General features: G+C 40.6%; 1 protein-coding gene and 1 non-coding gene across 2 annotated transcripts; both read left to right on the top strand.

Moving 5' to 3' along the window:
- The first annotated feature begins 237 nt into the window (after nt 1-237).
- On the top strand, nt 238-308 carry trnag-ccc. The gene has a single exon. It is a non-coding gene; the product is annotated as a tRNA-Gly (tRNA).
- A 996-nt stretch (nt 309-1,304) lies between these two features.
- On the top strand, nt 1,305-8,581 carry fbxw10 (F-box and WD repeat domain containing 10). The gene is made up of 12 exons (XM_034119657.1): nt 1,305-1,828; nt 2,358-2,503; nt 3,657-3,787; nt 3,953-4,060; nt 4,147-4,253; nt 4,328-4,531; nt 4,612-4,733; nt 5,299-5,453; nt 5,547-5,689; nt 6,138-6,296; nt 6,378-6,640; nt 7,995-8,581. The coding sequence occupies exons 1-12, from the start codon at nt 1,305-1,307 to the stop codon at nt 8,579-8,581; spliced, it is 2,649 nt and encodes an 882-aa protein (XP_033975548.1).
- Nucleotides 8,582-13,745: the final 5,164 nt, after the last annotated feature.

The raw sequence follows: 13,745 nt of genomic DNA, 5'->3' as shown, positions 1-13,745 counted from the left end.
CTTCCCCGGAAGTAAATCAATTACACTTTCAACATAAAAGTCCGTTTTTACGTTATGTTACTTTTTATTTTCCAAAGAAAGGTGTCAACATTAATACAACGTACGCAGTTGCAGCTTATTTCCTATCGCACGTACAGTATGTTCTTATAAATCAATTTTTGTAACACATTTCTCAAATCCGTTATTCATACATTTCTGTGAACTATATGTAGTCCGTGGAAGCAATGTTTCGTATCTGCGCCGCTAGTGTAGTGGTATCATGCAAGATTCCCATTCTTGCGACCCGGGTTCGATTCCCGGGCGGCGCACGTCTTTTCTTGCCAAGAACACAATTCCTTACCATTTGACATAGTTTGTAGGTATGGCTGATTGATAAAGGCAGGGTTACAGAAACACATTTTCTTAGGTAAGGCGATATCATAATCACAGGGTCACATTAAGCGCTTTGAGCACCAGGAAAAGCGCTATGTAAATCTAATGTATTATTATTAATATTATAAAGAACTTGGTCATATCTGCTGCAAACCATCTCAGCATATATCACGTGATACCATACTTTACTACTATATGTGCATTATCAGAATCAGAAACAGGTTTATTACCAGGTAGGTTGACACATACGAGGAATTTGATAGAAAACTATAGTAACATTACAAATATTTAAAAATATAGCAGTATGTACATTGAATATGGTGGAAATCGTAGAAATAGAATTGATGCATTTAATATTATAGGCTATGTTATATTGCTACACTAGGGCCTATATCATATTATGTTATACATGCTATTATGACATTGCACCTTACACTATATCGGATCCCATACTAGTGCCATATTATGATATTACATAATAGTTGTATTACAATAATGACCTACTGTATTATTTAGTTATATTACTATATGAACATAGCCAAACACTTAGTGTCAGTTTCTATATATTAGTCTGGTGTAGTACGCTGTTTATATTGTCTTCACCTTGTGACTGCTGCTATTAATAACACCATTGTCACTCTTTATCTCACCACTTTGTCTTTAATATCTCTTGTATAGTTTATTTTTTACTATAGTATTAGGAGTTTTATAAACCTCTTATAATCACTATTATTCACAGTTTTTACTTTGCCTATTTATGTGTACTTATTGCATTTTGAGCATCCATTCCCTGCTGGCGCCTGGAACTTGTTGCCGGGGCAACCTCTTGAATGATGTTTATAGATGTTGTTAAAATAAAGAGGAAAAAAAACAACTGTTGCGTGGCAACTACGTAGCCAACGGAGAGCACCACAAACTATTACAGCGTCGAAATGAAGTCCGCTAAATTTGGTATCACCGCATGCGATCGGGACAGCGAAAAGGCGGAGGCATGTCTCTCCATGTGCGGGATGTGTCCATCTTGCGTTTTTGCCCCCATGCCCCCTGCCTCCAACCGGTGTTGGTGGACGGTGTCGGATGAATTCAAGAGGAGGTTCGTGGTGGAGCTGCTGTTACGATGCAGAAACGTCCAAGTGTTGGAAAGCATCCAGAGTGTGCTGGGTGTCACATCGTGGACTTTACTCACGTACGCCCGGTCCAGGAGCCCGACCTCCCCCGAGGACTTCCCCTGCCGCGGGGCGGGCCGGTCGCTGGAGGGGAGACCTCTTGGGGTGAACCTGCATGAGATCTGGGACTGGTTCACCAGCAGCCCGGACTGGATAAAATCCCGCTACCTTTGCCGGCTTTTCTCACTCTGTGACTCGGAACTATTGCGCATGTTGTCTAATTTAACCAGCGTGCTTCTGGTCAGGCAACAACGAGGGTTTCTGCGGTTTAATGGTAAAAAAAACCACATGTTTTATTGACTTATTATTGCAACTCCTGAGCTGCAATGTCCCATGTCTGCCACTAAAGGCCAGTACAATCCATACATGTGCAAAGTTCACAGTTCCAGAGTTTTTTTTATTTCGTTTTTTATTGTTATATCCACAACAATTACAGTAAAGAAGTATTTTGCATTTGGCTCCCTCCAAAATGTCTTTAATATGTAAAAAAAAAGAAAAAGAAAAAAGAAAGTAAAGCATGAGAATCTAAATAGTTAAAAACAAATGAAATGTAAAAGTAATATACATTTGGTCTGGATAGTACTTTGAATTACTAAACTCAATGTTGATAGGGAAGTTGTTAAACGTAATTTTACATAAATCAAACAATGAAGTGTCATTAAGCAATTTCGTTGTTTCATTGCGGTTAATACATTCATGTATAATCATATAGGCCTATACATATATAATTGCTCCAAAATACTTTTTGTGTTTATTTGAATGAAATACTTCTTACCATTTGATAATCTTGTGCTCCTTCTCAGTGAGGAATGGTAGTAGAGGTCAGCATGATTCTGAAAGTGATGTAGACTCGGAGGACCCCGCTCTCATGGTGGTGCCCGGATCAGCAAAGTCTGCGTCTGGAGTCAGCCGCTATCGAGATTTCATCAGGGGCCTACCTGTTGATCTGTCCAAGAGGATATTAGGTAAGTCAACACATGAGTAACACAAAGGAAAGGAAATGCAGTACTTTGGTTACCATCAACTTATGCAGTTGGCCTGCTGCTAACAGCTTCATATTTCAATTAGTTTAAATCTTTTCTGGTATATTATTTGTATACAATATAATATTATACATGTTGTAAAATTTGGTTGATTTAGTGAATTTCTTAACGCTTCAGGATACTACAGTGAAACAGTAGTGAAGAGGAATTTTAACTTGACAAAATGACATTATTCATCAGAGACAAAATAGCACAAAAACACAAGAGCAGGCATCAAGAGTAGTACAATACAAATGAAATGAGGATAACAAAATAAAACCAGAAAACAAATCAGAATAAAAAGATATGTAGAACTAACAAAAGCAATCTGCTAAATGTTGAAGATGAAAGAATATGACACTATAACCTAGTACTTAAAGCTGGTAGAAAGCTGGTAAGGAAGATAATGATTTCAGTGCCATATATTAGAGTATTAGAGCTCGTAGATATCAGCAAAGTGAGTCTCAAAGTACTATGGGGATGCAACTAAGTTGCTAAAGAATGCTCTTGTTAAATGCACCTTATTCAAGTGGGTAGCCCTTGTATACAAAAACAACAAATCCCTGCCAAGCAACCACTTGGCTGTCTGCTCCCTGTGACCTCTGTCTGCAGGGGAAACAAAGGAACAATATGACATACAAAGTAGGGATGCCAGAAACTGACCATGATCAAAATCGAAAATCGGACAGCCTTGGCGAATATTAATCGATTATTCGACACCACAGCTGCAGCAGCAGTCTGCACTCTGCGCTGCTGGCTTCCTCCAAGTTTACAGTAAAACAAACTGGTGGTGTGATCAATGGTCATTTACAATTATTAATACTATTACTATTATTAGCATTAGTCTATATTTTGGTTGAAACCAAACCAGGAAAAAAAAGAAAAACATAAATATTAATAAAAAAATATATAAATAAAATCGAATTTTTAAAATAATCTTCGATTATGGAGACTGTAACGAATATTCGAATAATCGAATAATCGCTGGCATCCCTAATACAAAGTAATGACAATTAACTTAACATTTGATATTTTTAATACTTCAATATTATACATACATGCAGACATTTTACTGTACACATTTTTCTTTCACCAGGTCTGTTGGATGAGAACTCTCTGAGATGCTGCCTGAAGGTTTGCCCATCCTGGCAGCACCTCGCAAAGGAAACCATAGAGGAAATCAAGTTCAGAAGATATTTCCAGGATCAAATTGAGGCAATGATGAAGGTGGAGCATGTGTATGTTTACGTATAAATATTTAATTGTGCATACAGGATTTGTTTTTCAAAAGTTTTCGCTGATAATGATGGAAGCAAAACTTTTAAAAGTGTATCATGTACATTTTTTATTTAAACTCACAATGACGGTTATGTTTTTTCTTTGTTGTTCTAGAAGGGTAAAGGTATGAATAAAGTCAGTTCCACTTACGCCAACATCGTTGAAGTTCCTGTACCAATCAAAACGGATGAGAAAGTGGTTATTCATGCTCGTGTCCAAAAGGTAAATACATTTTTAACACACATCTAATTTCTTGGTACCAGAAATCGATTGTCAATATGAGGATAAGCGTTTTATTTATTTAACAGGTCAAGCCATTTGAAGCTGCTTATGCCAAAATCAAAGCCAAGATGGTGCCAATGGAGGAGCGAAATGTTTACTGTGGTGCATATTTCACCAAGGTGCTGCTGGACAAGTAAGTGTGTTAAGTTATTTTGACTAAAACATTCTCATTGGAATGAAACATGACTTGGTTGTGCTTGGGTTCAGAGAGGACCCTCATCGGGTGGTGGACTACAGAGGAGGATTGTTTATGGCGACGGGCTCCAAGGACCGCTTGGTGCATCTGCTTCATGTGGGGTCAGAAACAAAGATGGTGTCGGTGATGAAGGGCCATGTGGGCAGCGTCCGGGCGGTGCTGCTGTGTGAGGACAGAGAGCTGCTGATCACTGCCAGCTGCGACGCCAGCATCAGGTGAGGAGGAGGAGGAGGAGGAGGAAGCTGGATGATGCTACAATCTGCCCTGTGACTGACAGAGATGTGGTTATTTGTAGGTGTTGGTGTTTAAAGACAGACAGGTGTGTGATGATGCTGTACGGTCACACTGGCACTGTTAACTGCCTGGGTGTCCACGCTGATCGCCTTGTCTCAGGAGGTAAAGACTGTTTAGTTAAAGGTAAGCAGCCTTTAAAGGACGCATATCATGGTTCATATATAGGATTCATCTTCAGTAAATCATAGCTTAAAATGAAAAGCTTGCCATATGGTTATTCCATCACATCTTCTATCAAATACCTCAATATCTGGATAATGTATACGCATGCAGAAACAAACCCTACTGTTTAAAAGTGCATTATTCTTAGCTGTATATATAGTTATTAGTAGGATTCACAGACATATTTTTATAATTACAAGAACATACTGTATGTTATAATATTTTAAAACTCAGATTTTCACTTAGTTTATTTCCACTAATATGTTCGGTTTGGAAATAATTAAATGAAATGTTTTAATCACTCCCCTGCTGCTATCCCCATGGTTTCTCTTACATATTTTCCCAAATAGATGTGGGCTTTTCTTTGGGAGTTTTTCCTTGTCCGCTGCGAGGGTCTAAGGAAAGAGGGCGTAATGTTCTGTACACATTCTAAAGCCCCCATTAGACAAATGTGTGATATTAGGCTGTATAAATTAAATGTCATTGATATGTGTAAGTGAGCTAAACTGAACTCCCACACTGTCAGTGTGGAGTCTACACACAGGGAAGATTTTTGAGGATTTTCATTTCAAGCACACAAGCCCTGTTCAGTGTGTGAGGATCAACATGAGGACGGTGTTCAGCAGCTGTGATCGGGGCTTTGTCAAAATATGGGACATGGAGAACGCATTGCTGCTCAGGGTGAGACTTATAAGTGGAGACAAATATTTAACCTCTGTCAAACTGTATTTCAGCAACAATTGGTAATATATATTTTGTTATTTTGTTATTTAGGTGATAGATGCCCACAGGAGCTCAGTGAGGTGCCTGTTCTTCGACGAATGGCATTTTTTATCTGGAGACACCAGTGGGCAGGTCATGGCCTGGAGTTTAAACTGTGGCGTTAAAGAGTGTCTGATGACCTTCCCCCACCCAAAGTAAGCAAGAAACCCACCCAGGAAGTTGTTTTAACATTTTTAAATTATATAGGAATACACTCTCTTCGGTATATTTTGCCTTTTTGATTGCTGTTTTAATTTGAGTATCCTCAGGGCTGAATTATTTTTGACTTTTAGTCCTATTACTGCATGATTCACAATATAAAAGGGGAATGGTCATTATTGCATTATATTTGAAATTGGTATTGATAAATATATTAAAACGATCATGGTGTGAGATTTTGCTAGGATCCTAAACCAAAGATGTGTTTCTCTAGTCTGATGAGTATGTTTTAGATGCTGGGAATTCTCAAATCTTAATTCAGAAATGCATTTGACAAAGGTTTTGCCTTAACAAATACTGCACCTCCTGCAAATTCCAATTAATTGTCCCACTATCAAACACAGTTATATATTCTAATAAACCTAACTCTTGATTTATCTGCAGGGAGGTAAAATCTATGACTCTTGTTTACCTGCGTGTTATCACTGGCTGTGTGGATGGGAAGATTCGTATATTTAATTTCCTCACCGGAGATTGTCTGAGAGAGATCACGGCAGAGGCTGAAACAGTCCGAATACTGTCGCTGCACTTCCATGACAACCGGTGAGTCAGATGTTTATTTTTACAAGTGTGTTTCTCTGGTTACATTTGTCTCTCATCATTTCTTTCTGCACCCTGCTTCAGAATAATAGTGAATGCGACGTCAGGTGTGAAGCTCTACCAGTTTGCCAAAGTGTTCTGGGAATACAGCGAGTCAGCTGAGGGAGGCCAGGGCGATGCTGGGACTCAGAACGGTTTGGTTTCTGAAAACACAGCAGTCTCACTGAGAAAACTTTGCGTCACCTCTGCCGGGTCAGATCACACAGCACAGAAGAACAGGAAGAAGTCAGAGAGAGCGGAGCTGCTTTACCACACCCGCTTTCTGCCTTCCATCACTAAAGCACAAGGTAAGCACACTCAAGGCTGACTGTGTATAATGGCGCATTTCCACTACACGGTCGGCCTCGGCCACACTCGGTACGGCTCGGTACGGCTTGGCCGCGTTGGGCCTTAACAGGGCCGACTCACTTCATGCTGCGCTTCCATTACAGTTTAGGAACTGGGGTAGTTACTATAGTAACGCAGTGTAGGCGGAGCCGTGACGTCATCTTCAATGAGAAATCCAGAAACACAACACAGCCGTTAGCCGTTAGCACTCAGAGCTCACAGCTCCTCATATATGTTCAGAAACTCGACAAAAGTTAAACAAGTACACACCACAGACTGCCTGTGTCATGGTGAATACAGTCGCTGCTTTATTTATGTCTGTATAGGCCGTTGTTGTGAGTGTGGACGGTCGGGGCATATACTGCGTTAGTTTAGCCAATCTCCATCTAGAAAAACACGAATTTTAAAAGGTTTTTCGCCTGCCGTCTGTCTGCAGACTTGACAAAGCATTAATTCATGGTTTTTACTAACCGGTATCAGTATGTTGTTACTTCGGCATCATTTTGAAACGTGTATTACAATTAAATCACGGTCAAATATGTCCATCTTGTTGTAGTTCTAGCCCTCTTGCCAGCGCTCCTCTCTCTAGTTTAGCATACTCAGCCCGACTCAGCCCTGTTTGTTGGCCCCGATAGAACCACAATTTTCTAGGGCCAGAAAAGAGGTGAAAAAGTGGACCCGCGCCGTGCCGCGCCGGTAATTGGCCTAGTGGAAGCACAACCAAAAAAGGGGACGGCACGACACGGCACGCTTAAAGCGAGCTCCGCGCTGCAGTGGAACTGCGCCATAAGGGGCATCGTAGGCAAAATAAATAAAATAAATAAAATAAATAAAATAAATAAAATAAATAAAATAAATAAAATAAAATAAAATAAAATAAATAAAATCAATAAAATCAATAAAATAAAATAAAATAAATAAAATAAATAATGAAAAGCTAGGCGAGGTGGTAATACTGAGAGAAAACTCAGAATAACCAAGATTAAAGTAGTACATTTCTGATAAAAAAATTAAAGTAAAAAAAATCTAAGAAACTCAAAAAGAGTTAAAATGCTTGATATTTTGTCTGTATGAGATGTCCTGTATAACAGGGTTTTGTCAAAATCAGTCCAATTTTAAAGTGATGCCAGAAAACAATACAAAATTATAAAATACAAAACGGTATGATTACTCCAAAAATATGAAAATCGTGTCAAATAGACTGTCAGTACGGCATAGACAGCTTTGTTTTCACATCCGCGGTGCCATTTTGTATACGGATGTCATGTTCTTGTGAGAATTGATACATCTTATACAAGAACTTTTCCTCTAAAGCCAGAGAGCGCTGTGTGACTGCCCCGTCCGTGATGCTGAGTGAGAAGGCAACAAGTGACCGGATCAAGAGGAGGGGGCTTCATCATCCTCTGAGCCGAGACTCCATCCTCCTAAAGGTCAATGCCATCCATAAGGCGCAGTGCAGGGATGAAGTCAGCATCAACATGGAGTGCAACGCCCGGCTGCGAGACTCCTGGGGCCCCGACACGTCTCAGGACTCTCAGCTCTGGGACAGCCTTCATACTCAGGATGTTCCTCTCAGGAGGGCTAAAACCTGCGTTCCAATTTTAAACAGAGATGTCAGTCAAAATATGACGAACAAGATCCAAGGCAGAGCCATCTCCACCGCCCCCGACACTCCGAGGAGACGCCCTACCTATTTATTTCCTAAAAAAACACAGCCTCACAGTGCTGACACATTTAAGCGAGTAGGTGGATTCAAAGAGTGCACCCTCATGAGATCGCTGCCTAATCCAGATCGCTCCATGAAAACTGGCACCAGCTTGCCCAGGATCAGCCCTGTGAGTCCATTCAGAGAGCAGGGAGGGCTCCGGCTGCTCACAGTGAAAAAGGCTGGGAGATTTTAGGGCCAAAATGGATCTCAACTGTGAGCAAAAAGTGTCCAATAGATGCTGACGTATTATTATTTTAATGATATGATGTGTCAGCAGAACTCTATCCCCACCGCACGCTGGGTGTTCTGGACATCTTTGTTTGTTTTCATATTTTGTAAATGTTATGTTTCCTTAAAGCTCCACTAGGGGTCAGTATTGTATCACCTCTGGCTGAAACAGGAAGCTTAACTATTATATCTTTTTTTACTTTAGTTTTATTTGACTCTATTTAGATTCCATTCGTATGTAGTTTCATTATTCATCAGCAGTAAGTTTCTATTTTTTAGAACTTTTTTTATTTAAGAAAGAATGAATAAATGAATGTATTTTCTGTTTATATATTCAGTTAATGTGAATAAAGGCATGGAGAAACACAGTTATTTCCTATTTTTATGCAGTTCTTTACATATTTTATGTCGTTTGCATTTATAGTTTGATTGCAGTAGGATTTTCACAATTTTTAACACTTTTGAGTATCTTATTTCCCCACATTAATAGATATTTTTGGTAATTAACTCTACAAAAATTGCTATTTAAGCTTGTTTTCTCAGATTCCAACTTTTATCATAATCTATGCTTCCCTCTTAACACCTGCAGTTTGTACCAGTGTTTAATTTAACAGAAAGGTTATATATAACATATTTATTTAGTTGTTATCCTGAAAAGCCTTCACCGATCAATCAACAATAAATCTTTGTGGATGTCTTGCTTCTGCCGTGCTTCAAAAAGACGAGTGAAGTCTTCAGAGTGAAGAGTTGGTCCCATCCAGAGAGACCTCTTCACCCTGCCACCTTCCCTTTAGCCCCGCTGCCTGGAGGGCATCATTAGGGGCGAGGAGGTTGGAGATCAGGGAGAAGGTCCTCTGCTTTGACGGTAGCAGCACAACAGCTGGGCACCCGTGAATAACAAAGGCTTATGAGCAGAACTGACTGGCTAAGACGTCCCACTTTGGAGAATCTCTTCTTTCAGGAGCTGCTAATTAATTTGGTCTGGAGAAAACCGGGGATAATGGTCTCCCCCATTTTTTTTACTCTTGTTGCAGTGTGACGTAGGCAGACAATGCACACCCCTCCTGGCACCCCGAGCTCGGCTTAGCTTCACCATGCAGCACAGCTCCCCCATTGTTTCATCAGGTATAGAGTCTCTTGTCCCGGACCGGCAAGCTGCGGGGGGGATAACGAGCGTAAAATCAAAGCAAAGTTAGAAAAGGGAAAGTCTTCATAGAGGAATGCTCTTAGACCTTCTGCTCCCTTGAGCAGGCCCAAGGGTTGCTGGGGAGCGGAGGGTACAGGTTTATTTATGCATGAGGAGAAGCCTGAAAGAAAGGACAGTTAACCCTCTCTCCATGAAAGAGTGTTTTAAGGGTTGGAGGCGACCAAGCCAATTTATTATGACCTGGGTGACCTTTGCTTCACATTGATCTCCATATCCAAAGGCGCATATTTGCATCATAGTTGATTTTTCAAAAATAATTTTTCAAATTGTTGTCATGCTGTGACAGCAGCAGGTTTGAACCCCTTAACTCGATTTTGACTGAAAGCCTCTTTCCAGGCCATGTCAGTCTGAGCCAGGCATGGCAAAGACTCTGAATAACCAAATCTTGATCTGTATTATTATTTCTTTCTGTATTTGCATGTCACTCAGACTGGTGGCTGACTTGCCCTGGAGCTGTCCAGATATCACACCGTTACCAGGTTCAACGAGAGTGCTATCAGACACCAAAGCTTAATGAATATGCCAATCACACCATTCTCATGGGGAACGACTTGGGATAAGAACAGGGACTAAACCCCCCCCCCCCATTATGGAAAATCTACACTTCATACTGTTTTTAAAATACAGCAATATTTCCCGCTGTTTCCCAGAAACCACTGGAGAGCTGAAGCTTAAACACGGATCATAACGAACCCATCAACACATGGGAGCAACGACAAGTTCCTTAATCTAAGGACTGTTTAAACGCCAGGCCACGCGGCCAGAAGTGTTTCCAAACCGTCCCCTGTTAGGATTCAGTAACAAGATCCATATGCCTTTCTGACCTCATTTGCAGATAGCGATCATAAGCGAAAGGGGATACAGCCAGAACGAAGGGAGGCAATTAACAGGAACACCATTACTGAGATACGGGACTGATTAACATCCACATCCAGCCGAGCCAAATAGATAAGAGGGAATCTGATTGCTCATTGATTGGTGCCTCTGCAGGCGGGCAGGTTCTTGTTTGGTGGAGTTGGACCTCGCTGCGTTCAAGGGCTCTTTGATTGGGCCAGAAAGAGTGAAACCACTGTGACCACACATCAGGAAGATGATCAAAGAAGCTGACTTTTGGCTACTCGTGTTCAAAACTAACCCCAAACAGATGATTGTTACTCACAGATGGCTCAGTACTAACACGTGTCAAAGACAGAGCTGATATAGGCTGTGGAGGTGACACCTGAATTAGCTTAGGTTGATGTAAAAAATGCCAAGTTTAATATAAAGAGCTATTGTGTAACCGGACTGGATTTTTCCCTCTTGCTCCTGATTTTGTTTGTGTTTATACCATTCACTTTTTTCCTCATTTATGAATTGACTGATTGTACCTTGTGACCATCTGTTTTTACAGCGTGACATATGGAGTGTGTTTGGATAATTGCAAAGAGATTATTTTCTATCTGCAAGACCTATTCCATACAAAAGACCTATAGAAAAACAAACAAACAAAGTCAAACACCGGGGCTTTGCCACCGGAGGCTATGGCACATATTACATGTAAAGTTGGATGGTACAGTCAGTGCCATTATGCAGGGATGGCAATGACTTTTTAGTGTTTGTCCTCTGGGGGGCCCACTAGACCTGTTCATAGATCCGTTCAGTGGCCAGTCTTGAATGTTTTAGCCAATCATCCATGCGTTGGCAGTTCGAGTTTCATCTCTTCTATGTGTTTTTGTAAAGATTATGTCCAGCTTTAACCAAATGACCTCACAATATTTAGTAAAAATCTTGTAATTAATGTAAAATACCGTCTTTCTCTCGGCTGCATTACTATAATTAAATGCTCTTAAAAGAAATAAGAGAGGAATTCACTGCAGTCTGAAACTACTTTAATAACAGGCTTTCAAATCCATTGGAATATGGCATTGATTAGGATTTTCATGGCATGTCAGTGTGAATGTGTCTCAGTGCGTCACTATTAAACCAGAGAGAAGGGTGTCATGGATTGACCTGTGGTCTCAATGGCCCCCAGTCTTCACAGAGCAGCTCCAGACACATGTAGGCGACAGTGTTAAGTGTCATAATTTCACTATTTTCTCAGACATAAATACGGAGACGTAGGTGTCAAAGGTCAGCTGCATAAAACTTCCCTAGTTAGAGGTCAGTAGACGCATATCGGGGGGTTGATGGTGGTGGCACCTTGAAACAAAAAGGCAATTCACGGGCGAAAAAAAAATTACGACATCTGACTACTTCCTGCCACAAAACGAACAGAAAATGAATTGTTACACTGGACTACAAAGGCCTGCATGCACCACAGAAGAAGAAACACTTAAGTGGGCTCAATGCAGCGGAGGATTACAGGCTGTATATTGGATTGTATTTTTCTCGATATCTCACTGAAGAGGCATTTAAAAGCATTTTCTACTTTGTCACATACAGTCAGTAAGTGACTGGCAATACCACATCCATGATAAGTGTTTCTATTTAAAGCTCAGATACGCACCAACAGTATGAGAGAGACTTCAAGACAGCTAATGGGCATCTTTATCAGTGCTTTTCTCATAGTTTGAGTCATGCACTTAATCACAGTCTGACTATTTCGCTCATGTCGAGTACAGATGTTTACCCTCCGTGAATCCTGATACCAGCAGAGCTCTTGCTGTTTGGAGAAGTCCTGTTTCCTGATAAGAAAAACGGACCCCCATTGCTTATGGGCTAAGCAACTGCACATGCATGCCCACACATACAAAATCCAACTTTTAGGGGGTTTTAGGAGCTTGATTTTTGAGGTGGGTACTGCTGGTGATTTTTGTAGTTAAAAAAATGAGTCATTCACTTTGGGATAGTCAAGAAAGTACAGTGTCGGGCACACTATAGTCTTCCCTTAGGAGGTTATATTTTCTTCAAACTTTTAACCTCACTTTACTTAAGACTTAATCCCTAAAATACTCCAAAAACTTTTGAAAAGGCTCATTGCGCTTTACCCTGGAGCAGGATTCACTATCTTTCTTTAACCCACCCTATAACAGTCACAACATTAGCCACTTTCCAGACACGAGAACTCGACTGCTGTTTGTACAGTCAATACTCTCTGGGGTTCTGACTCTCCTCGCGTGACCCTGGCCCAGGAAGAACCTTTTTGGAGCTGTGGAGAACCATCGGGGGTCCTAGCTTAGATATTTCACAGCTCAGCGGGTTCCCTCGCATGTTGATACAAGTGCTGCAAAATAACACACAGCCAGGTTGAATCATGCCATTTGTGTTTTTTAGTTGTCATGGATTTTTTTTTTACGGGACCTGGGGATAAATTCTGACCCACATTAGCAGCAGATGTTTTGGGTCATGGAGTGGAGCATCGTATGTGCTTTTCCCAGGGGTCCATGTGGTGAGAGGAGTATCAGTCATGGACACCAAAGGGGTATGTAGGAGCAAGATGAGCGTTTAAGCAACCTAAGAATTTGTTACTGGAAAGGAGCCAGTTTACTCCTTGACCGGTCAATGATTGGCAGGGGGAAAGGTGACAGACAAAATGGTTCCTTTATCAAAAACGGTTTCCCTACGCGCAGACATTTGAGGCTAAAACACATAGCAAACTTCAAGCCAAAACATCAAAAGTTATTGATTTAAATTTGAAACGATTTCCAGGTGTGTTTCAGCCACATAGTCTGCACGTGTCATGATATCGCCTAAACAGAATCCCTAACCTCATATCAACTGTTAAGGTAAAAAATAAAATGCTTTTTATAACCAACTAATTTACTAGCATGTCAAATAAAGAAGTGTCAGCTTTATTGTCCTTTTTTCGTTGCTTCAGATAGTTTTACTATCTTTTAAGGACAGTTGGTAACATGCTTCTTCGCTGTTTACTTCCTTCTATAGCACATGTAGAAAAAGCTAGCAAGGCTACAAAAAGCTAGCCTGCTAATGCATTCAGCACAAT

This window comes from Trematomus bernacchii, unplaced genomic scaffold (assembly GCF_902827165.1).
Source record: "Trematomus bernacchii unplaced genomic scaffold, fTreBer1.1, whole genome shotgun sequence".
NCBI classification, from domain to species: Eukaryota; Metazoa; Chordata; class Actinopteri; order Perciformes; family Nototheniidae; genus Trematomus; species Trematomus bernacchii.
Note: the sequence above shows the minus strand (reverse complement) of the source record. Positions and strands in the feature narration are given on the sequence as shown.

Bases quoted from the DNA above. Each gene is read 5' to 3' on its own strand.
- fbxw10 (XM_034119657.1), top strand. From the start codon at position 1,305: ATGAAGTCCGCTAAATTTGGTATCACCGCATGCGATCGGGACAGCGAA. The intron at 1,829-2,357 runs GTTTTATTGACT...GAATGGTAGTAG, and splicing joins AATGGTAAAAAAAACCACAT to AGGTCAGCATGATTCTGAAA. The intron at 4,734-5,298 runs GTAAGCAGCCTT...CCACACTGTCAG, and splicing joins TAAAGACTGTTTAGTTAAAG to TGTGGAGTCTACACACAGGG.